Source organism: Lissotriton helveticus, chromosome 2_1, assembly GCF_964261635.1.
Source record: "Lissotriton helveticus chromosome 2_1, aLisHel1.1, whole genome shotgun sequence".
Taxonomy (NCBI): domain Eukaryota; kingdom Metazoa; phylum Chordata; class Amphibia; order Caudata; family Salamandridae; genus Lissotriton; species Lissotriton helveticus.
The window spans coordinates 1,204,394,969-1,204,420,841 of NC_136059.1; the positions used below are offsets into that span (position 1 = coordinate 1,204,394,969).

The 25,873-nt window shown below is 43.1% G+C and overlaps 1 protein-coding gene across 2 annotated transcripts in view; it reads left to right on the top strand.

Annotated features, from left to right (window-relative positions):
• Positions 1 to 25,873, top strand: part of EMCN (endomucin) — a 754,511-nt gene that overhangs the window by 631,993 nt on the left and 96,645 nt on the right. The window contains exons 9-10 of one of the 2 annotated variants that reach the window (XM_078676082.1): positions 5,195 to 5,219; positions 15,445 to 15,489. In XM_078676082.1, coding sequence (XP_078532208.1) covers positions 5,195 to 5,219; positions 15,445 to 15,489 — 70 coding nt within the window. Of the gene's footprint in view, positions 1 to 5,194; positions 5,220 to 15,427; positions 15,490 to 25,873 lie in introns of both variants that reach the window. The other variant, XM_078676083.1, reaches the window with a different exon arrangement.

Genomic DNA, 25,873 nt, shown 5'->3' on the forward strand with positions numbered 1-25,873 from the left:
CAGCAAGAGCTGTGTGCATCTGGCAGGCAAGAGGGGGTCAAGGAGATGGGAGTCTGCAACGATCCCGCCAGGTGGCACAGTGAGCCTCTCTAGGGTTTTGATTTTCACTGTTGCCTTAAAAGTGGCAGATGTGAAGGGGGTTTAGGCAGCTGTTGGCACAGTTAAAAAGCTCTGCAGTCCTGTGTCTCCTTATAACATGTTCCATATCTTCAACACAGGTTCACTGTGCACTATATTGATTATATGGGTATCTGCGAAAAGGGCCCCTGATGTGCCCTGAAACATAACCATTCAGTAACCCCAATTGTGCATTAGCAGAGCCAATAGCTCTTGCTAAACACTTATAAGGTCCCGAAAGCGAGACTGATTGCAATGTAAATGCTTGTTGCACTTGTTAACACTTCCAGGGCATTTTTTGCTTCTCATTAGCACCAGTTTAACAAATAAAATAGCAATAGGCAACATAATGGTTACTAATCTTGCTTTACAATGGGCCTTCCACTGCACAGCAACACATATCGCTGCATTTTTAGTAACATTTGAACCGTTTGAGCTAGAACTGACTTATTTTTGTTAAAATCATGCAGATTATGCAGCAGATGACGGATAATGTGGAAAATGCTGCAAATGTATACTTATGTAAAAAATGCAGTGGCTGCACAGTTGCATAATTCCAGTGGCCCTGATTACATCCTGTTGTATTCATGGTAAGGCAGATAGGATATCTAACAGGGTTGTGGTGGAGTAACCCATCCGCCAAACTCTAAATCATGCCCTACAGAACAAGTATTGACAGAGATTATGAATATGCATGTTGACTGTTGCCCTGACTCTTGTTTTATGGAAAGGTGCACATATAATTCTACTCTGTAGGTCCTATATAGAAAATAGCTACCCAAAGGCCTTTCAGAGCTAGGACAGGCACAAATCAAACCAGGTTCTTTGAGAGTCCCTCCACAAGACTCCCACTGACCTTGATTTGATGCTTACCTGTCGCATGCTCTCGGACCCATCACACTAGTGAGGAAGCATTTTTTATCTGGAAAAGTCAGAGAACGCTGAGTGGTAAGAATTATGTGGATTCCTGCTGGTCCTGGAAGTTTAAATCACAGAAATGCAAGGAAAATGTGCAATTCTAGGAAAAGTTTGAGGTTTGCAGGACATTGTGGTCAAGAAAACTTTGTGGGATCCACAAGCGACATACCACCCTGGACACTCCTGGGTGTCTAGTTTTCAGAAATTTCTGAGTTTGACAGGTTTCCATGGGTGGTTCTCGATGCCCAGCCAAAAAAACACAGCTACCTCCATTGCCAAATCAGATCATTTTTGTGACAGGAAATGTTAATGTCTTCACATTGTATTTTGGGGCCTTTCCTGTTGCCGGCACTAGGCTTACCAACACAAGTGAGGTACCATTTTTATTAGAAGACTTAGGGGAATGTTAGGTGGAATGAAGTGTGTGGGTCCTCACAGATTCCAAATTTTTCCATCATAGAAATGTGAGGACAATTTGGTTTTTTTATTCAAAGTTTGAGGTTTGCAAGGGTCCTGGATAAAACAACCTGATGGAAGGCACCAGTCATCCCATCCTCGATTCCCCTGTATGTCTAGTTTTAAAAGCTGTACAGGTTTGCAAGGATTCTCTAGCTGCCAGTCAAGCTAGGGCTCAAAATACACAGCTACTCACTTTGCAAAAAATAGGTCAGTTTTGAGTGGAAAAATGTGAGGCATCCATGTTGTGTTTTTGGCCGTTTCCGGTCGCGGGCACTAGGCCTACCCACACAAGTGGAGTACCACTTTTATCAGAAGACGTAGGGAAATACTGGGTTGGAGGAAGTTTTTGGCACGCAGCAGATTCCAGAACTTTCCATCACGTAATTGTGAGGAAAATGTGTTTTTAGTCAAAGTTTGAGGATTGCAAGGTATTCTGGGTAAAACAACCTGGTGAGATCCATGCAAGTTACTCCATCCTGGATTCCCCTAGGTGCCTAGTTTTAAAAGCTGCACAGGTTTCCTAGTTTCTGCAGGTGCCAGCTGAGCTACCCACTTTTCAAAAAACAGTTCAGTGTTGAGTAGAAAAATGTGATGTATTCAAGTTGCGTTTTGGGCTGGCTTTTTTCATAGGCACTCGTCCTAATCACACAAGTGTAGTACCATTTTATTCAGAAGACACGGGGAACCATAGAATGGTAGGATATTTATTATTACCAATTAAAATTGGATGTAATTGTGACTTCAAAATGTAAGCAAGTGTGTAAGAAAGAAGACATTTTGAAAATTATTTCCTAAAGCATATGCTCTTACGGGTACCCACATATTTGGAGAAGTACAAATAACTACTTCTCCTAAACTCTAAATGTTGTGCCAATTTCACACATAGGTTACCCTGATACCTATTTTTCACTCTGCATGTTTCACCATTTGAATTGTTCTATACTCGGTACACCAGTGGTTTCCAAACTTTTGACTCATGACGACCCCATTGAGTCACCACTGGAAACCGGGGACCCCCAAGAAATTTGTAGGATTTAAATTTCAAACGTTAAAACATTAATTCGGAAAAAAATGAACACACATGTGCACACAAAACAAATACTCAAATTACTAATGATTTTAGGGGCATATTTACAAGTCCCTATCACCTTGGGAACATCACTTTTTGAGACGTTCCCGTGGCGATAGGGGTTTTGCCTTATTTACAAGGCGTAAATGGGAAGCAGCGCCAAAATTAAGACCAGGGAAAACCTGGTCTTAACTTGGCGAAACAAGGAGAAATGGTTCATTTCTCCTCATTTTTGTAAAACGCCCTGGATTGTTATGTTCAGGAAGGCGACCCTTCCTGCACATCAATCTTTAAAAAAATGACATTTTGTAACTTCCATGTGTGATGCATTAAGCAGCACACATAGAAGTGACAGAATTACATTTCAAGAGTGTTTATGTGCAGGAAGGGGGACCTTCCTGTACATAAACAATCTTCCCCTGTTAAGTGTAGCACCAGCGCAGGGGAAACCCAGGGCTGCACCATATTCTTGTAAATATGGTGCAGCCCTGCGTTTCTGAAGTAGTGGAGTGTGTTGTTAAGCCAAGGAGGCTGGTCTGGAGAAGCACAAACTCAAGGAGTGCTGGTCTGGAGAAGCACAAACTCGGGATTCAGAACATAACACAGTTGTTAGCATTGGCTTTAACAATAAAAATGTATTTCCACCCAAAGAAACCTTTTTAGAAGCGTCAGGATACTGAAAGACTGGGAAGAAAACATGTCACTAACTTGTACCTTGCAGTTTGCAAGCAGCTGTTTGATGACAGTTTTTGGTCACTGTGCTAGATTACGATTGTCACTTAGGAATTGCACTGTAACAAAATAATCTCTCTGACAAAAGCAGTAACCCACTGACCAATGCATATCGAATACTGTTTTTTAAAATGCATGGTACACCTTCTTTGCAGTAGGCATATTAACCCTCTGTGCTACATTAGTTCAGTCACAGCTGCCACTGGACAAAACTCTCATGTCTCTCCAGCAGGGAAATTAATCACTGTTGTTATCTTGACACTTTTATTGTTCTTTGAAAACTGCTAATTAAATAAGGTACTTTGCAGTGCTTTTAAAACTGCTGCCTGTGGACCCCCTGGGAATGTGTCAGGGACCCCTGGGGGTCCGCGGACCACAGTTTGGGAAACACTGCAGTACAAAATGAAAAACCATTGTGTGGTGCAGCTTATTTGTTGGCTCTGGGTACCTCAAATTCTTGGAGAATCTACAAACCCTATATATTCCAACAACCAAAAGGGTCTTAGCAAACATCATAGTACATTGCTTTTGTAAACTGGCCATCATGGCAAAAAGTAACAGATTCAAACATTTTTAAAAATTGCTGTTTTTAACTATTTATTTTCAATCTTTTATTATTGCAACAGTTTCTTTGTATCTAGACATACGACCCCTTGCTGAATTCAGAAATTGTCTACTTTTCAGTGCTGTATAGCTTTCCTGGATCACCCATAGGTTTGACACTGGTTTGCAACACAAACTGGAAGTAGGTTGGAAGCAAATACAAATTAGGAAAATGGATTATCTCTTTAAAAAATTTGAAAACACTGGTAAAAACGTAGGTGTTTTTGAGTCCGCTCTGTATGTTCCTGAAAGCTGGGAAGATGGTGACTTTAGCGCATTAAACCATTCGATGATGCCATTTTTATGAAAAAAAACAGACTCGTTTATCCAGAGCACTTTTTCCTGTTTTTCCTGCAAAACTCAAAATGTAGCTATATTTTTGCTATTTTCTCAGTTCCCTCCAGGAAAATCCACAAACCCAGGGTACCATTGGAATCCCCAGGATGTTGGAAAAAGGGAAATTAATTTGGCAGGGATAGCTTCTGTGGACAAAACGTTATGGAGGCCTTAGCGCTTACTACCCCAAATTGCCAAAAACACTTAGCAAGGGGTTGAGGGGTGTGAAGGCCTAGCAGCGAAAAGCCTCAATCACATAATGTTATTTGTTTTGCTGGATTTTATTTATCTGATAGACATGCCATTTTGGAGAAAAGGTCTCTGAAAGTTTCTATATTCTTTTATTCGTTTCAATCTAATTGTTGCTTTATGAACAGTAGGAAGCTTATTTTTAACTTTTCATGTTTCTTTTACTTTCTTTATTTTGTTTTTCACCTATTGCTTTATTTTTTATATCTGTTCCTCTTCTTTATGCTTCCATATTATTATTTATTTTTTCTGCATCACAGCATTTGTTCCCTTTTTACTTCATCACCACTACCATTTATCTTTAAACCTTATACATTTTGAATTCTTTTTTTAAAGCTGTAGTTTCACTGTTTGGTTGTAACAGAATGCAATTGTGTATACCTTAGATATTGTATTCCAACAGTAATATCTTTCAATTGCAGGGCATTGCTATATTATGTTCAAAAAGGACAGTCAATCAATTATTGCGATAAAGTGCTATTGAAACTTTGAAATCTTTTGTATCCGGAGGCTAAGAAGACACACTTTGCATTTTCATCTTACCGTCCTAGTTTTCGGACTTGATTAAATCTAGTAACCATATATCAATCAAAACCGTTTTTTGTTAGTGTTTTATGTTTTTTAGAGCAGGCTGTCCAAGGTCTTCCAGTAATGTGTATATGTGATTTTCAAAATATTTAAAGCTTACTAAAAATTATTTTGTCCTTACAGGCAGTGATCAAAATGAAAATCCCAAGTAAGTAATAAAGTCGGAAGTATAAATATAACTGTAAAGTCACTTTGGTCACAAATATTGTCTTTACAAAATGTAAATAAACGTTCTTTATCTTTCAAAATTGAAGCTTTGTAATTCAATATAGATCAATTTAGAACACTACATTTGGGAATTATTCACCTTTGTGAAATATTTAACTTCCAAGTAAAATATGTTAGACATGTGGGATAATATGTAATATTTGCATGAAATGTAACAGTTCTCTATAGTGAGGGTTTTACACAAGATTATTAAGACCAGTAAATATCTGAGTATTTCATCAATGAGTTTCTAGGAAGTGTGCATGCACATTCATTGATAAAGCGTCTGAATGCACTGTAGTGCCCTAAAGAATATTTTCCACCTATTCAATCAGTACCCTTTAAGCGTGACTGCTCATTCGTGAGGGTCTCAAGGCACTGGGGGGGGCTGCAGGTCTGACTGGGAGCTACAGTTCACTCAAAGAGCCATGTCTTGAGATCCTTCCTGAATTGGGTCAGCAGCAGGGATAGCCTGAGGTGGATAGGCAGCCCTCAATGTCACTAATGTCTGGGATTATTCTGGAGGCAACCTCTGTGGTGGTCAACCAGTAAAGGAGTTTCCCAGACTTGTCACATATAATTGTAAAGGGTTGTTCCTACAATGGCCTAACAATTTAATATTGTGTATACATCTATAAATATCACAGGCAGGTGACAAGAAGAGATTAATACTGGACAAGAATTATTCAAAAAAATATATATGATTTTATTTTTATTTTTTTCAATTCATATAAATACTGTTTTAAATCAGAAATTACATAAAAAATACATCTATTTATATCAAAAGATCAGAGATAACACAATTAAGCAACAAGAAAAATACCCCTAGGTAACAACCATACCAGTCAACATACTCGCGTGCTAACAGTCATACCACAGTCAAACCTCATACTCAGATGGAAAAAAGGAACTGGGTTACAATTAGCAAGAAAACAATGCTAATGTAAGGGCCCCAAGATGTAATATTCGGCCCTTGTAGCAGGTCTACGCGCGTTTCGGCGGCTCTATGCCACCTTCATCAGGACCTTTTTCATCATAATAGTGCGAATCCCAGGGGATCTGAAAAATAAGTATAAAAAGAAAACAATTCTGTCACCACAACAAAAAAAAAACCAAGTCGTGATACTTCATAACAAATACAATCACTGTTCCGTTAAACAACAGGAGCTCATCAAGGTGACCACAGAGCAAAAGAGCCATATACAAATCAAGACAACTCGGTACTAAAAGGTCTTTAAAAATACCAATATATTCCAGGAAATACTGTCAAAAATAGCATCCTCAAAGGTAAAAGGCAAAGCGGCCAAATACTATCATTCTGCAATGGGGGGAGAAAAACTCATGATAGCACCCAATATGTAAGTCTCAATCTACTCACAGTGCAACTCAGGAGAATCCTCTTGTCTATGATAAGAAAATTCAAAGGTAGAACAGAAGGCAACTCACAGCATCTATGTACAGAGTGAGGTAGGACTTTAGTTTTGGTTACTCAGGGGGAGCTAGTTAGAGCTCGTGTGTTTTCCAAAAGATGGAGAACTTACCAGTATCACCGATCACGGTGGAGTCACAACCCAACGTCAAAACTAAATATCAGCAGTTAACACGCACTCTATCTCTTCAAAGTGGCTGCAAGAAAAATAATAATTGCCACGATATAATCACTTGAAATAAGACTTATCAGGAAAGCTACGGTCAGGTCTATATATTGTATGAGGCTGCACCTTTTTTTAAAAAGATGTTGATTTTGTGAAGCGCAGATTCACGTGCTGAAGCGATAATTGGATATCTATTTTCACAGCTAGGACCTTTGTGCCTGGTGTTAAATAAGACTTGGAAATGTGCGGTCGACGGGGGAACTGAGTTTCATGACTCCATAATCTAGAGTGGATAGAGAGGTTAAAATTCCAAATTAGCCGGCAGAGTACACTATACATTTATATCTAAAAGGGGGATGACTACATCATATTGTTAGGCGAGATCTTACTTAGTTAGGCGAGGACTGTCCAATTTTATAGATAGTAGAAATTTCGAAGTCCAGCGACCCTGCAATGTGAAAGTATAAGAATCTGTTAGTACAGAGGAGAAGTCAGCGAAAGGAAAGTATATACATGGTGTCTAGTGGTCTTAATACATAGACAACATAGGTGAGATAACGCGTTGGGTAGTGTAAAATATCCAAAAGTAAAACAATGCCTATACGGTCCCTTTCTCTCACAAAATAAGGTATACGAGGAATCTATCTAATAAGTCCATTTCGAGTTAGTTGAAGCCTTTTAACCTCGGGAAGCAAAAGTATACGCGCTGCTGGTATCGAATATGAACAAGCGGGCAGCTGATGTTTAGCATTGGAGTGATTACTCCGAAGCTACCACTCCGAATATACAAGTTATTCCTGCGGTTCGCCTACCTTGTGGAACGTGATGATACGACGTGGACCCTCACCGTCGACGATTCCTACGACAAACGTTTGTAGAGATAAACTCTACCTTTTTTTTAAAACGTCTCACAGAGCCATAGATCGCGCGAGAAGTCGCATACCATACGCGTAATGGGAGCGTCTCTGATAATGAACATCAACATAGGACTATGAGGCGGACTCCATCTTACTCGGGGAATATACCAAAGGCGATCGAGCGCACGGAGTTAAAGAAAGGGAGGACGTATTTTATAAAAGGCATTAACAATAAGCCAAAGATTCCTTTTAAAGTAGAAGTCATATAACTATGAACAAATAAAAAAAGAAAAACCAAATAAATAAAAAAATAATATGAATAATAAATAATAAAAAAATATAAAATTATGAAAAACCAAATTTATAAGAGTTATCACATATACGGGCCATATATGCCAAATGCATTGGGGGTGACGCAGTGTTTCTCTATAGGGCGCTTAATGATATCTGTATAAATATTATCAAGAACATCCCTAGGATGAGACAATGATCAGAGAATCTTTCCCTGAAAAAAGACAGTGTGTATCTCAAACAAGATGATAATATAATTACTAGGTCACCTACCCTGAAGATAGACAGTGTGTATCTCCAACAAGCTGATAATACAATTACTTGGTCACATACCAGGATAATTCTTCATTCAGGCCTCGTTTCACACTATCCAAAAGGTAGATCCAAAAGATTTCCCGTTTTTTCCTAGTGATTTCATTCGATTGGCCCAATTTGGGGATTACTTTTTCCAAGATGGACCATTTAATCTCACTTTCCTTATGAGATTTCTCAAGACAATGTTGAACTAGAGGGGCTGACAATTTCTTGGTCCTGATGGCGGACTTATGTTCGCTAAAACGGACGCGGAACTCGCGACCCGTCTCACCCACATAAGCCAGACCACAGCCACAGAAGAGAATGTACACGATATTACTGCTACGACAGTTTGTCAAAAATCGCAGTTTGATCTGTTTTTCATTATATGTGATCGTGTCAGATGTGATGGCTGAGTCACAGGCGTGGCATGAACCACATCTGTGATTGCCAACAACCACTGGTAATCCTGTGACGGAGAGCTGGTTGTTGGATTGAGGATTTCTGGTAAGTGGCCTGGAGTGGATCAACATGTCCCTCAAATTTCTATTCCTTCTGTATGCAAGCATGGGGAGAGGTAGTGGAGAAACACTCTCATCAGTATTCAGAATTCTCCAGTTTTTATTGATGATGTTTCGGATCTTAAAATTCAATGTCGAATGATTAATTACACATGTAATGCGATTTTGCTTGGCACGTGTATTGCCCTGTAGGAGTGCAGTTCTGTCGTAATATTTGGCTCTTTTATAAGCATGTCGCACAAGGCGATGCGGATAGCCCCTCTTAAGCAACCTTTCTTTGAGGGCATCTCCATGTTTATGGAATGAATCAATATCTGTACAATTCCGGCAAATTCGTAAAAATTCACCGAAGGGTACAGATTCCCTCTGGCAGTTCGGATGATAACTATTGTACTCCAAGATGGTATTTTTGGCAGTACTTTTCCTGAATAGGCTAACTGTCAGGTGTCCATTGGTGCCTTCAATGCTGATGTCTAGAAAGTCTACTTTCCGGGTGCTAAAGTTTATAGTGAACCTGAGATTGGTGTCACTCGCATTGAGCCAAAGGAAGAAAGCCTGTAATTGTTCTTCCGGTCCACTCCAAATAAAAAAAATATCATCAATAAAACGCTTCCAAACAAAAATATTCTCAAAGAATGGGGCCAGTTCGTTGTAGACATTTTTAAGCTCCCATTCTCCCATGAATGTGTTAGCCACACTCGGGGCACAAGAGGCCCCCATCGATGTACCCTTAATTTGCTTAAAGGCCCTCCCATTATATTCAAAGAAGTTGTTCATCAACACAATCTCCAAACACTGGAGAATAAAGGCATCGGGGCGGTCAGACGGATATCTCATCAGGAGGTCTGACACCGCCTGTAACGCTCGACACTGAGGGATGTTAGTGTATAACGCCTCAATGTCGAGCGTCACAAGGATGTCTACCTCAGGATTAAATGGCAGGCCTTCTATTTTGTTAATAATATCGCCGGTGTCACGGATATACGAGGCATATTTTTGAGTTAAAGGGCACAAAAACCTATCCACATATTTTGACAGTGGTTCTGTGCAGGACCCAATAGTTGAAATTATAGGTCGCATGGGTGGATTAGTTTCTGATTTATGCGTCTTGGGAAGACCATACAGCACAGAAGTAGTAGGAGCTACTTTGTTTAGGAAGACATACTCATCCTCACAGATATAACCATCTGAAAAAGCCACCTGAGTCATTTCTTGGATGTGTCTATTGAGTCTTTCCAATTCCTTCCGCTGGGCAGGTCTATAATGTTCTGTCACAGCCAACATTTCCAGCATTTTGTCATCATAACTCGCTTTATCAAATACAGTGATTCCACCGCCTTTGTCGCAAGGCTTAATGACTATCGAGGAATTAGTTTTTAATTCATTCAAAGATGTTATTTACAAATTGGAGAGATTAGATTGTGGTTTGTAGGGGTTTTTTATAACCCGCGCAATATCTTGAAGGACGTTCTGTTCGAAGATACGTACTTCAGTACCCACCATATCCAGCGTCGGTGTAAAAGTCGATGGTGGTTTACAACCTGACAAATTATTGTCTTCCTCAGTCGGTGGGCGGTCAGTAAAAAAATTTCCCAGACTTGTCACCATGCTTGCAGACCTGCCAGGTTGTGGCCCTCCAACATTGCCTGGCCTCCTTCAGGGAGACCCTGCCAACTCTGCGCGGACAGTCCGCAAACGGCAAGCAAGCACATCTGACATCTCAGTGAGCACCCAGTGCTCCAGGGCAAGAATTCTGGACTCAGGGATGGATGTTTTTGCAAGCTTCTCCCTCTACCAACCCATGATATAACCCTTGGCCAGACCCCGTACTGTAGGTTCGCTGGCTGTCCAGAGGGTGCTGGCCGAGGATACAGACCCATGCTTAGTCTGAATGTACACTTGCAACTTGGAATCTAAATAGTCAGCACATTCTGTATCAGACAAGTGCCACAGATTAAGGTACTACATGGTCTGTGCAGCAGGCACCGAGGCTCTCATATGCAGGAGTGGCGAGTGGTTGGAAATACCCTGCGGGAGGAGGCCAACCCGAGAAATCTGCAGTACATCCGTGGCCAGCAGGAGCAGCAAATAAATATGCGACAACGTCTTATGGGTTGCTCAGGTGTGGGTATACGTGGCAGAGCTAGAGTGCCATGTCCTCCATGTATCGCAAAGCCCAGGGGAGTCAATCCATGCCCAAAGCTGTTCCACCTCCAGAGCACCGATGGAGTCCAGCTCTGAATCAGGAACAGCATTGAAATCTTCCCCCGCAACAGTGGAGCGCAGCAGGAAGCCCAGCATTAATGGGGACAAGGAGACCAACCTGGGAGGAAACAGCTGATTCGGCATGTAGACTGACAGAATGTTATAGTGTCTACCTTCAGGGAGCCCCTCCACACTGATATACCGCCCAGGGGTGGCCCATTTAGGCATGGGTGACCACAAGGGGGAAACCCCTGTAGAGGAGAATCACCACCCCAAGGGACCCCCATGGTAAACTTTGAGCGATAGACCCTGCCATACCTGTAGCTGTAGAGGAGCTGGCAGTGCTCCCAACAGGTTGGTCTCTTGCAGCAGAAGAACAGCGGGATGACTGCACCTAGCCTAACAAAGAATGGCCGTGCACTAGATGCAGTCTAACAGGCCATTCACATTCCAGGAAAGAATTTGAACCTCCTTCACGGGAAGGAATATGGGACTACAGAACAGACAGTGCCAGAGGGAAACTGCAGGGATGTACACATGGAAGGAGTGGTCTCGGGCCAGACACCCAAGCAGGAACAAAGGCATGCTAGGAGGCCAAGGAATCTTGAGCAATGCATCAACTGAGTGCACCCTCCCTCCACCCCAAAAGGGAGCAACAGCTACCAACACAGTCTGTAAGAGCTCGTAGTTCAGCCCGACGGGCCAGTAGAAACACCATGGGGGCAAGGAAGAGCTCCAACATTCAGTCCAGCCGCTCTAACCCACTCCTGTCGCCGGCAACTGGATGCCCTGCATCACAACCAGAGGAGTTTTGCCTGCCACTGGGGTGGCCCCAGTGGCCATTGCAGTGTGTCCATTTTTTCCTGGAGGATGTCAGAGGGAGGTGGAGAGTGCTCTCCGCAGACTTGAAAACTAAGGCAGCAATATTATCTGCTCAGCGGAGCACAGGCCTCTCAGCCTCCCATTCCCAGGCCTGTTCCGGATAGTCAAAGAAATATGTTTTAGAGTTAGAAATCATCTTCAGTATTCCCGGGAACAGGAGCATATACTGGAGATTAAGAGCTCGGAGCTTCTGTTTAACATCAAAGGAACGTCTATACCTCTGAACATCCGTGTACAGTCAGAAAAAATAATTATTTCATAAGCCTCATGGAGGATGGCATCCTTGTGGTTAAGGATCCAGGCAATGAGCGGGTGTGCCGGGGTCCTGGGCGTGGGCTCTTTCCCAAGGACCTGTATGCACGGACCACGGCTAACCACAGCAACAATTTCTCCTCAGTGATCCAGCACCGAATCCAGCTCTCCAAGAAATGAACTGTTTCGGGGGCTTCTGAAGCCTCAGGGAATCCAACCGCCAAATGTTATTCCTTAATTACCTATTCTCTGCGTCTTCAGCTTACCCCTTCAGCACCACCGTCTTCACGAGCAGCTTGGAGACCTACTGTTTAAGGGTGGTCACCTTGTCCTCGACCGGTGACTCGGATGGCAACATTCCTGATATCTTGGTGCTAGAGAGAGACATCCACCTTCACCTCCCCCACCCTTGTTTCCACTGCGTCCCGAGAGTCCTGGATTGTCTGGAGGATCGTGGCATGGTCGGGCTGGACGAGACCGTGCTGTAGCACTAGGGGGTTATTGGTGGCCCCTCTGGGGCTGGAAGCCACCATCGAGTACTGGTTCATATCATCTGCAGAAGCGGGCCTGTCTCTCCCCTGGGTGCTCAGAATGGCTGGAAGGAAGAAGTTCCATGGCCCGCTTGCACTAGGGGAAGCACCACCAGCCTGGGCTGAGCCTTCAGTGGGCAGCGTATCTCCACAGCCATTGCAGTACAGTTGTCTGCACCTCCGGCAGTCACCAGTGTAACAAACCTAGAGTGGTGGGTAGAGAATAGCCCCCACAAGGATTTTAGATTGCTACCACCGCAAACAGTCTCCAGCCCAAAAGTGATGCCCCTCAACGCCCCAAGCAGCAGGCAGGCCATGGGAGGGCAAAGGGGTCCAGGGAACCCAGGAGGGCACCCTACAATAAGGGAGGAGAAGCCTTCACACACCAGTTCAGTATGAAGCCTCAAGTGGGGGTTTCAGTACAACTTCCAAGACTTCCCAAGCCAGACTAGGCACCCCCAGCAGTCACCATCTACAATAGGCCACTGGGTCAGAGGGGACCAGTTAAAGCCCCCCCTTTGAGAGGGAGATGAAGTGTTGACCCCAGAAAGAATGGGGTGGACCCGAAGGTATGCAGCTGCCAGTCTTGAATCGTGGAACGAGAAAAAGGCTCTGTGAGGCCTATCCCCATCACCTGATCCCCAGGTACCTCAGCATTGCCAACGGCCGGGCCCTGGATAGCGATCTGCATCCCAGCTTTCAAAAGCCGGGGAGAAAGGTGACGGGGTAAATTCACTCCATATCAGGGCTGGGTTGGAAAAATGTCAGACAGTGAGGAAATCATTTGTAGGTTGATTGTTATGCTCATAACATGCAAGCCCGTTATTCATACTCCAATCACAAAAAAACATTGCTTATCAGCAACCATATGGTTTTGATAGTACAGCAGTATTTTGTAAATCATTTTAAATAGCAATACACCTATTTTAAACTTTTATAACTTTTAAATGATAAATTCCAATTTTTAAATTCCTAAATATGTTTTCAAATCTCATCAGATAATTCAGACGGGACTGGTACTTAACCTATTTTTAGCACGCAGTTGCAACTTTTTAAAAATCATACACAAAGGGCCAGATTCCAAAGGTAAACTTTACAACGCTCGGTATTCACAAAGGGCATTTACAAGTAGTAAGGTTAGACTTTTGTCTCAGTTAAACTTAAGTTTTGGTCTTAAGTTTAACTAAGACCAAAACTGAGACAAAAGTCTAACTTTACTACTCATCAATGCCCTTTGTGAATACCGAAAGTTAGACTTTCATCTCCGTTTACCTTTGTGAATCGTGCCCATAATTAGTAACTGTTCATCCAGTAGACCAAAATAATTTTTATTCTATTTTATTGTTCAAACATCACAAACACTCTTTTTTTCCTAAGCACAATTTTTCCAGCTGGATCTCCTATGTGGAAAAAAAATATTGCTCATCCTTATTCCGTATAGTGCATGTTCCCAACAATGGGTATTTTTCACTAAACAACACTGGTTCTTGTTATAACATAGCTCCTTCCATTTCAAAGTTTTAGATAGAGTCTCCTGACATTAAAAAACGGGTCTAGAAGGAACCGTTCATTGAAATGCACAATTGTCAATTTTACCTAAAACAGTCTTGTAAAATTCTGGTTGGACACAGAGGCGTAGGGTGTTTGGGGCCACATGGGTGGTTGCCCCGGCGCAAAATTCTTAGGGGCATTCTTAGGGCTGCAGGGGGATTCATAGGGGCGCAATATTTTAAAAGAAAAGTGAAACACATTAGCCAAGACCAACGTGGACTCCACTAGCTCCCTGTGGAGAAAAGAGTCACCTTCAAGATTCTCACTCACGCCTACAAATGCCTACACAACAACGGACCGAAATACCTCAACGACAGGATCAACTTCCACGTACCCAAAGGAAACCTCCACTCTGCCAACCTCGCACTTGCCGATACCCCACGCATACACAGAGCAGGCGGAAGATCCTTCTCCCACATAGCAACCAAGACGTGGAACGAGCTACCTGCAGACATCAGATGCGCCCCCCTCCCTGAACACCTTCAGGAAGACCCTCAAGACCTGGCTCTTTGGCTAAACGGATCTGCTGACCCCCCCACCCCCACCCCCCCACAGCACCTTGAGACCCTCACGGGTGAGTAGTGCACTTACAATCTCCTGATTGATTGGTTGAAGGATACTTGCCTTGACCTTTGCGCTGGCAACCCACACTACACCACTGGCTGGATGAGCTAAATAACAATCATTTGTTAAGTATATGTGGCATTACCTCCACACACTTCACCACTGAGCATCTCACCACATCTCTCTCGGTTACCTACCTTACAATTGTATCCAAATGGCCCTTTTCTTGGTAATATTGACTTATTGGTGGAATATTGATTTTTATCCTTCCAGTTGGAGGCACCTAACAAATGCTGCTGAAAGATTCACTAGTTTCAGCCACATGAAACCCAAAGATGCATGAGTAAAAAGTTACAAACAATAGGGTAAAATATAAATATTTACAGTATATGCATTGGTCATTTAAAAAAAAAAGTAAACTTCTGTGGAGTGGATTAGTTAAAGTAATTAGCCTGAAATGTCTTCAAGTAACCACAAGGTATTTTCTATCCTTGATGCTCAAATGTGACTATCAATACATGTCTTGTTAGCTTTGATGAACTACTTTGCTGGATGCTTGATAGGATGACTGCAATTAACTGCTCCATTCACTATTTGCAAAAAACAGATATGTCTCCCAAACAGGCAGCGTTCAACTTCTTTCTGTCAGGACAACCACCCCCCCAGCAGGTAAGTGTTTTATACAGATAATAAAATGAACGCAGTGCAAACCACGAGAGCATTCCAAGTGTTACGCCATTTGTTTGAAATGAACATGTCTATGTATAAACTTCTGCAGAAATAATATGAAAGCTAAAATAATTGTTGCGCCATATGAACCTCACCACATAATATGCTAACTCATTGTGGCTGTTCAACCTCATTCCATGTGATTATCTAACTTAAGTTGAGGTTCTAAATTTCTACACTGAACCTGAATCTTTAAACAGTCAGAATAAAACAATGGCAAAAAAACTTTTTTCTGAATGGACACTCACGAATAGGGCTGACGTAGAAAGGTGCAAACCTACTGTTTTATCCTACTGTTTATTGACAAAGAAACAAGGAATGGAACCATACCTCACCGTGATGCACAATGCCCAGGACAGATTCTATATGACTCGGTTCAGACTCAACATGTTACACCATCTACTCTCTGTTCCCTCTGGATTCACTTTAACACCAGAAGCGAAAGGTACCTGCGGCTGCGACGGTAGGTCCCCGCAGGATACCCTTCACTTTGTTTTGCTATGCCCCTTTTATTCTGTGCCCAGACGCACATTTTTAGTAGGGATCCTGAAAGAAACCAAATTAAGACAAGCAAAAGCAGCCCTAAAGTTTCTGCAGGAAGCCTGTGACGCTCACACATTGTTTTGTACAGTAAGTTTTATTAGGGTGGCAATGAGGCTAAGGAACACAAGAGATATAACCGAGTAAATAACCCCATAAACAGAGACTTCCATGGTAAACCCCCCGTCCTTCTTTGCACATACAATGAATTTTAGCTTCTTTTTTAACTCATTTTTAATCGTTTTTATATATGAAAAATTGTAATTGTCTATGTACTTTTATGGTGTCTTTTTAAGTGTCGAATAAAGATTTGAAATTTTGAAGTTGAGGTTCTGTTCTCTGCAGCTGCGGTCCGTGCAAGTGACCGCGGTGAGGAGGTGGGGCCGGGTGGGGGGATTTCGAGGGGCGGTGCAGAGTGAAAATTAATTATTTATTTAATTTCCCCTCTGCATCGTTCGTCCAAATCCCCCCTTATTTGGCCCCATCGCCCCACCGCTTTTACCTGCACGGACTGCGGCCGATTCTCTGTCAGTCATGGCGGGACGACACTAGCCCAATGGTCTCATTTGATGTTGCAGTCTTTCAGTGGAGGTACTGTGCTAGAATGTGTTGAAGGCTGTCAGCCACACATATCAGTATAGCAGTTGCAGTGAATAGTGTAAAATGGCGACCTAAATGACAGGAGCCCTCCAATCTTGACTGAGAGTGTGGTATATAAATAAATAATACCGGATCTAGGTTTGACTAGGCATAGCAATAACAGATAGCTCAATAAATAAGAGTCAAGATTCGAGGTAGTAGGAGTTTGCAGGTTTATTACAGCATAAAGGACAGGAACAGGACAACCTGCATAGGAATAGGATGGCAGAGCCCGGCAGCTGCCGGGGCTGGATCTGGGATGAGCGCGCTAACATTTAATAACAATACACGATCATATATACTAAAACAGTTGCATTACAATACATACGATAGGCGGAGCAGTGGGTGTGGTCAATAGCAGTCGCGAAAGATAAGGGTGAAAGTAGGTGTAACAGAGGCGTATACATAGACATGTGATGCAAACATAACAGAATATGTCATGAATAGGGCGGAAACATGGAGGGGGCTACCTAAGGAGCCGGGACCTCTGACCTAATGGTGCGCGCAAACTGGCAATGACGTGTTACTAGAAGAAGCTGGGGGCTACGAACTCTGTGCTAGGAGCAGAGACTGAAGTCTGGAGAGTCAGGGCGACATGTACCTAAGCAGTATCTAGTATCTGATGTTTAGAGAACATGTTGATAGAATCCAAAAGTTATCGGGGTAAAGGCGAACAGACTCTAAGACTGGAGCATGCATTATTCTACATGTAGTGCGTGATGAAGAATATTAAATGATCATTAATACAGTATTTCTCCAACATGGAGACGCAAAGGCTAGACTATGATGGTAACTATTGATGCAGTTCAGTAGCTTTAGGAATGCAGAGAAGGAGGACTAACTGATAACTGGAATCATAACATACTCTTGGCAGACTCAGAGGCAGAGCCAGGCTGAACCGGGCACTGCAAGGCAGGAAGTAAGTGAAGGGTCAGGAACACAGGTGGGGGCTGTATCGCTCCTCAGCGAGGCTCAGGAGACAGAAGCTGAATCTGGTGTCCAGGCCCTTTTGAGGCCTAGAAACCGGAACTTTACAATGAAATAACGTGCACACTGAGAAACGTGGCAATGTAGCTTTACATAGGCCTGATATTCGTAGTATTCACGAGAACTGGAAACTGGCATACTAGAAGTGGGCACAAATATAATTGCGTCTTTAATCGAACATGGGGAATACATATGCATATTAATCATGCACACATAACATATGATGGAGGACGCGTAGGGACACAGAACATGGCAAAATTTACTTTTCCACATTCCCTCCTTGTCACTACGTTTCCATCAGGAAACATCAATATTCATGATACCATCTATCATTTCATACAGTATCATTTGCTCGTCTCGAATTTTCTTGGAACGGGATTTAGAACGGGACTTGGGACTAGGAATACAAGAGGTAGCACAAATGCCGCAAATCGCAGGGCCACATTGTATACAGAGGCAGCAGCTGAATATGATCGCTACTGCAATACCTAGAAAGGACAAGACTTTCCATCCCCAAGCGGAAATTATATTCCAGAACCAACCGGACCATGTCCAGGTGCCTGGATCTTGGTGTAACAGATGGGCAATTTTATGGAGTCTGGTTATAGCTGAATAAACACACGGTGCGTTATTTGGAATGAAAATGCAGCAACTAGATCCGATGACTCTACAGGCCCCGCCCCTATCGGCCAATATGACGTCAAGGACGAGATGATTCTGTAAAACGACAAATCTCATAGCAGATTGCTCTTCAGTTAAGTTACCTAGAGCAGAGGCAGTCTCATTGACTACTGCTTCAAGGGTTCTGGTTAACCTACGAATTAGCTTACTATTCTGGATAGGTCCTATAAAGAAGAAGAAACCTCTATTGAAATCTGTATACTGTTCTAGAGCAGTTTCAGTATAATCGACAATGGGGGACTCCCTTCTATGTCTAATGAGTACTAGATGTGTGTTTCTATGATAATCAGATGGAGCTAGGAAAACAGGTGGCAGTAGGAAGGCAATGTAACAGGTTCCCTCCCAATCGAGGGGCAGACGAACATATGCGGTCTGACCACAAATAAAATAAGAATGACGTGAAGCTTTGAAAATAGATTTCCCACTGTCACTATATTTGACAATAGTAGTACAATCGCTATGTCCTACATGTACGGAACCATTATTTCTAACACATAATTCGCCTTTGACTGGTAGTACTGAAATAGCAGGTAAGTCTGGAGTGGAATCAGACTGAACATTCAGGACCATGAAATTCGAAGAATAATTACCTAAATTGTAAACTTCGTTTTCTAGATCTAACCCTGTTCTGTGGGGAAGACCTTGCTTGTCTGGGAAACATGTACTGTTAAGAAAAGACATATCTGTTGAGGATGACGTTAACGTGGACCATGCTCCACACGAACCATTATGTGAAAATGGATAAGGAAAGAGTGGCAGAACTCCCTTCGGTGTCTGGAAAGGGGGGAGTCGACCACACACCCAACAATTAGTGGCATTGCTGGTCTGGTGTGAATAATGTAACATGCGGATAAAAGAATTGTTACGCATAGCGAGGCGATAAGAGAGTTCATGAGGAGGCAGATCACTAAACGTGTGCTCTACTGTAGCATTAGAGGACTTATTTACATGAGAAACTGGAAAATACAGATAAAACGCATAACTGGTGCAGGAAATCATAATACTGAGAAATAATATGAAACATAGAAAAACGATACATCGGATTGAGTTTTGACTAACTCTCTCACTATGGGGGTCTATTTTATACATGTCAGAAACCGGTCTAACCGTTTCACCTAGGGGAGGACTTAGACAATCAAACTGGCTGACTTATTTTACTAGACCTTAATTTCTTCTTATACTCCTGTTGCGGAGTTTTCTCTAACAGGGAGGGTGCAGTATCAGTGTCTTTTGCGGGACAGTCCTTAAGAATAGTACTTTGGCAGTCCTTTAAATCCTCGGAAATGTTCTTTGAAATTGGTTTCAATCCATAAAACCTTTTGATATGCGAAAGATGCACCCAGCCTTTGCGTCCCTCCAACTTCACGGCTGTGTGGGTGGCCAGGAGGACCTGTCGGGGCTCCTTCCAGCGAGGTTCCAGCGGACTTGAACGATCGAAATTTCGCACTAGGACCATGGATCCGGGAACGATTTCATGCGGTGCCACCTCGGTATTGTCTGGAAATGCGGCGGCAACCTGTGAACGACAAGAGTTGAGGGCAGACATCAAGGAAGCTAGGTAATCTGTCAGCATATTACTTGAAACATCGGTAATACTTCGGGGTCTAGGAGTACCCCACATGTTAGGGGGGCGGCCGAAAACGACCTCATACGGGGACAGACCTGATCTGGAATGTGCGACCATGCGCATATAGAACAGGGCGACCGGCAGAGCTACTAGCCAGTCCACACCTTTCTCTTGACAAACTTTTGCAATTCGAATTTTCAGGGTCTGATTATGTCTCTCTACGAGACCGGCTGCTTCAGGATGGCGTACACAATGGAACTTCCACTGGTACCCTAACAAAAGGGACACGTGTTTCATGAGTTCAGATGAGAATGGCTGGCCGTTGTCAGAATATACGACCCTAGGGAGTCCGTAACGGGGGAAGAACTCACGAACCAACTGCTTGGCAGTGGTCGCGGCTGTGTAGTCTGGAACTGGATATGCCTCCGTCCACCTGGACAAAGCGCATATAACTACAAGGACATACTTGAAACCTCGACATCGCTCCATCTGAATGTAATCCATCTGGAGGACTTCAAAAGGGTGGTCAGGGGGCTGGAATCCACCTTGTTCCACCGGGACACTTTTACCTGGATTAAACTGACAACATATCATACAGGTGCGGACTTTCTGCTTGGCTGCAGCTCGTAAATGCTTGTTGAACCAAATATTCTGGATACTGTCTAACATAGCTTTTTCTCCTAAATGTGCTGGACTATGTGCGGTATTGATAATGACTTGAACCATGGAGTCGGGGAGAAACCATGTGGCTTTACCCTTTGTTACCCATCCCTGATCTGTCTGGACCCCTCCTTGTTCGGACCATTTCTTGATTTCATCGGGAGTAGCATGTAACTGGATATCTATGACATCTTGTGTAGGGTCTTTAACTGTCATACATGTAGTCGGATCTGGAGTGTGTGTCGGTGTCTTATTAACTGGAATGTCTGGTGTCTGAGCTGTAAGCTTGGCTGTGCGATCTGCTAGATCATTACCTTGAGAAATAGTGTCAGTAACTTTCGTATGTGCTTTGCACTTCATGATAGCAATGGATGTCGGTAAATGTATTGCATCTAACAGAGCTTGAATAAGGAGACCATGCTGAATCTTGGTTCCATGAGAAGTCATGAAACCTCTCTCCTGCCAGAGTACTCCGAAGTCGTGTACAACTCCAAATGCGTAACGTGAATCGGTGTAAACATTAACTTTCAGGTTCTTGGCGTGAATGCAGGCTTGAGTCAGAGCAACTAGCTCTGCTGCTTGAGCAGACAGGGTGTCAATACGGTGTGTTTCAATAACTTCAGTGTCGGTAGTCACTGCATACGCGGCTACTAGTTCTCCTGTACTTGTTCTCATACATGAACCATCCACATAAAGTGTCAGGTCGGGATCTGGTAATGGAATATCTGTCAGATCTTGTCTTGGCTTTGTCATGATGTTAACTACTTCCACACAGTCGTGTGTGGCAGAATTCGAAGTAACTGATGGTAACAATGTAGCAGGATTTAAAACGTTGCAGCGTCTGATTTCTATGTGTGGCTGGAACAGTGTCAGTTCATAACCTGTCAATCGTGCAATAGTCAAGTGCTGAGTCTGTGTTCGGTTTAAAAGAACTTCCACGGAGTGTGGAACTTGTACTGTCAGGGAGTGTCCTAATACTATGGAATCACTTTGTCTGATAGCTAGTGCTGTGGCTGCAACTGACTTAAGGCACGCAGGCAGAGCCTGGGCTACAGGATCTAATGTGCTCGAAAAATAAGCACAAGGCTTGTATTGTCCTGCTTGATCTTGTGTGAGGACAGATAATGCTGTACCTTCGCGTTCTGTGACGAAAAGTGTAAAAGACTTACTGTAGTTCGGTGTTGCTAGAACTGGAGCTTGACATAGGGCTTTCTTTAACTCATTGAAACTAAGTGCATGTTCAGATGTCCAAGGGAGGACAGTCGATACGGCTGCCTCCTGTGTCGTTAACTGTATCAGTGGTTTAGCTAGAAATGCATACTGAGGAATCCATTGTCTGCAATAAGAAGTAAGGCCAATAAAAGCACGTACCTCCTTCTGGGTCCTTGGCTGAGGAAGACTCGCTATTAACTGGATATGGTCTGGTGTCAACTGCCTACCCCTCTTGGACAGTAAGTGTCCTAAGTAGACCACTTGCTGGACACAGAATTGAAGCTTCGAAGGGGACACCTTGTGTCCCATCTCGGCTAGGAAATACAAGACTGTAAGTGAGGCTCGCTCGCAAGCACGTTCAGAACGGGCTGTGATCAGTAGATCATCGACATACTGGAGCAGGGCAGTGTCAGTTGGCATGTGAATGTTGTCTAGTTGTCTCTTGAGTGCTTGACTGTAAATACTAGGACTTTCTGTGAAACCTTGAGGAGCGCGTGTGAACATATAGCTCCTTCCATTTAAACAAAATCCGAAAAGAAACTGGCTGTCTGGATGAATGGGGACACTGAAAAACGCATTCTTGAGGTCTATGACAGTGAAAAATGAAGCTTCGGAATCAATGACTGTCAATAGGGAAGAGATATCTGGGACAACTGGGTACTGGGGAATAATACATTTATTAAGTTCTCGAAGGTCAATCACTAAACGATATACTGGAGGTGCATTTGGATCAGTACGTTTCATAACAGGAATGATCGGAGAATTGCATACATTGGAGTCAGTTTCTACAACTACTCCTTGAGCCATGAACTCGTCAATAATTTTGGATAAGGCTGCTACAGCCTCAGGTGGCAATCTGTACTGCCTGATTCGTGGCAGGACTACACCTGGCTTGAGAGTCACACGATGGGGTGTGATTTGCATAAAGCCAACATCAGTTGGACCTTGCGCCCATAGATGCTGCGGAACATTGGACAATCTGGGATCAAAATCTCGTAATACATAGTGACCCTTGAAGTCGCGTAGGAACAATCGTATTCCCTCTGGGGAACAGCATATAACTGCACCTAACTCTTTCAGTGTCTTAATGCCTAATAGATTTTCTGGACATGACTTAGTAAGTAACAGATCAGTAGTGCGGGACAATGGACCTACTTCTAGAGTAACTGGCTTTGATATTTCATTTACAATAGGTTTTCCTGAAAATCCAAGGGAAACATTTCTAGAGCCTGAGAGCGGAGCCCCTGGAACTTCGGCGTGACTTATAGTGGTCCTACTTGCCCCTGTATCAATCAGAAACTTTCTATCTTTCCCTAATACTTGACTATGAACATAGGGACCTTCTTGATCTACAGGTATCTCGATGAGAGGCAAGCCTACCTCCCTCTCTAGGCTGTTTCATGAATATGGCTGATACTCTGGATACTCAGACTGTGCATACTGGTACATCTGCTGTGTAACATGTTGTGTTGCAGCGATAGGCTGCGGTGCTGTAACTGTCTGTGGTGCATTCTGTGACTGAGGAGTCTGTGTAACTTGTTCTTGTCTAGGCGGACGTGGTCTTTCTTTAGTCTTACCGGTAGCTATGTTGTGTTTCAGAACTGCACACTCGTTTATAAAATGACCTGGCTGTTTACAATAATTGCAGTTTCCTTTAACGGGAGCTGCAGGATGACTGGCTTGATTCGGACCCCTTTTCTGACTGTCTTGAGGAACGGATTGTGCAACTAGTACTTTCATTTTCGTGTCTTTCATACGTTTCCTTTCATGTTCTTGTTCTTCTCTGATTCTATTCTGGTGATATTGAAGCATCTGTAACATTTGGGACGGGGTATTAGCTTGCCAGGTACTTTCGACTTTCAAAACTCGGTTTTTAATTTGTGGACTTGAATTCTCGACTAATTTAGTAACAAAAAGATGAGGGTATGATTCGCTACTTGTCTTGAGGCCACTGTTTATGGTAAAACATTTCTCAAATCTGGAATAATAATCACTAATATCTTCATCTTGTTTCTGTTTACAGGCTGAGATTGCATCCCAGTCTTCTTTTCTAGTTGTCAATAACCTAGGCAAAACTTGTATTAATAATTCTGGTAATTCTTTACATTTATCTCCAAGACCTGGTACTCGTGCCTTATCTTCGGCTTCTAGAACTGCCCAATCGATCTTTTTCTCTCCCACCTCCCATTCTTTTTCTTTGAGTTTCTCATATACCCCTGCGGGCAACAAGACTTTTAACATTTTAATGATATCTGGATACGTGTATTCTCCCATACGGAGCATGTCTTTTAATTCTCGGTGGAACCCTGCTGGATCTTTATCATGACAGGGAATTAACTTTTTCATCTCTAGGAGTTCCATCTTTGTGATCGGGGTGTAAACAAACACTCGTTGCATCTCACCACCGTCTGTCTTAATTGGATGTACTTCTCGTAACGGATTCTGTCTGTCTATGTAAAAGGGTTTACTTTCTGGGGGTGAGACATGAACAAAATGTGGGTTCAGAAACGTTCTGTATTTGTGGCGCTGTTCTAGAATGACACTAGTCAAATCGGTACCTAAACCTTTCCATTTATACTGGAGTAACTCGTTCAGGACATCGTGTAACGGACCTGGATCAGAATGTTGATCCTCATACAATGTAATGAGGTGCTGGATCATATACATACCCGCCAGTCGTTGCTCGGCTGGGGGCATTTTCAGAAACATTTGTGCCACTATTTCGTCTGGAAAAGTGGTAGAATCAGTAATCCATCGGACTGCTGATCGGACTAGTTCTTGTTCATGCATAGTACTTAACTCGCTATAACCGATTCGTGATTTCAGAATGTGATCGGTAGCTTGAAATACTTGTTCTAGAGAACCTTGTTCTGATGCTGGATGGTGAAAAACTGGCTCGTATTCTAGACGTAAATGGCGATCTGGAAATCTAGATTTTCCTACATACGCTATTCTGTCGGGATTCTCGTCCTCTACCTCTTCAGTATCAGAGTTACTTTCTTTCTCGCTTACTCGTGTTTCTTTGCGTTGTTCATGTATCCTTATTATTTCTTTACGAATCTTCTTGTACATATTCTCTATACTACTGATGGTCTTATGCTTACCCTCGGCTATATTATCACTCCACCTTGTCAGGATTTTCATTTCGGCTCGATCTTTGGTCGGATAATCTTGTTCTCGTATTAAACAATTAATCAGAAACTTTAATAGCATGAGCTGGACTTCAACTTTTCTTTGGCACATGACGTCACTAATACTTTCTGGATCATTCCCTGTACGGATGAAACGATATATTCTGTTTAGATCTTCTTTCATATCTGGTAGGGTGACTAGATACTCGGTCACCTTTCTCACGCGTAATGAATATAAAACCATATTATCCTCGCCTGGGACTGGATCATAGCCACATTCGGTAAGGGCTTTTCTTATTTCTGCAACAGACTGATATCTGGGCGTACGCTGTGACGCTTGTGCATGTAATTCGGCTAACGTTAAACGCTTGTGTGGCGGCGGGGTTCCTGGAGGACCTCCCCCTGCGGCCCCTAAACTAGAGTCGTCTACTGATGCTCTTCGTCCTGGCAGAGTGGGAAATGGAAATGCAGGCTGGACTTGTATGGCGGGCTGGACCGGGGGTACCGTAACAGGTACTCCGGTGTCTGGAGGAGCGGGAAGTGCCTGATTTACAGGGACTGGCGGAGCAGGAACAGGATTTGCATATTCTGGGACTGTGTCGTCCAAATAGGACGAAATGAAAATATCAGCTGCGGTCGGTTTGTGACGTAGCTTGGTCGGAACTAGTGGTGGCGGGAAACTACTGGATGCCTCTGGGGTCGCTTTTGGCAAGCCCTCGGCAAGAAGAGGATACATACCCTTAATAAGAGCATGCCTCTGTCTGTCTGACTGTTCGGTTTTAACTCGTTCACCAATCTCGATTAATTCCCTTTCTTGGGCCCGTTCTAAGGATTCTCTACTTAATTCTGACTTTCTGATTTCTTTTTCGGTTCTTTTATGAGATTCTTTGCGCCATAACTCAATGGC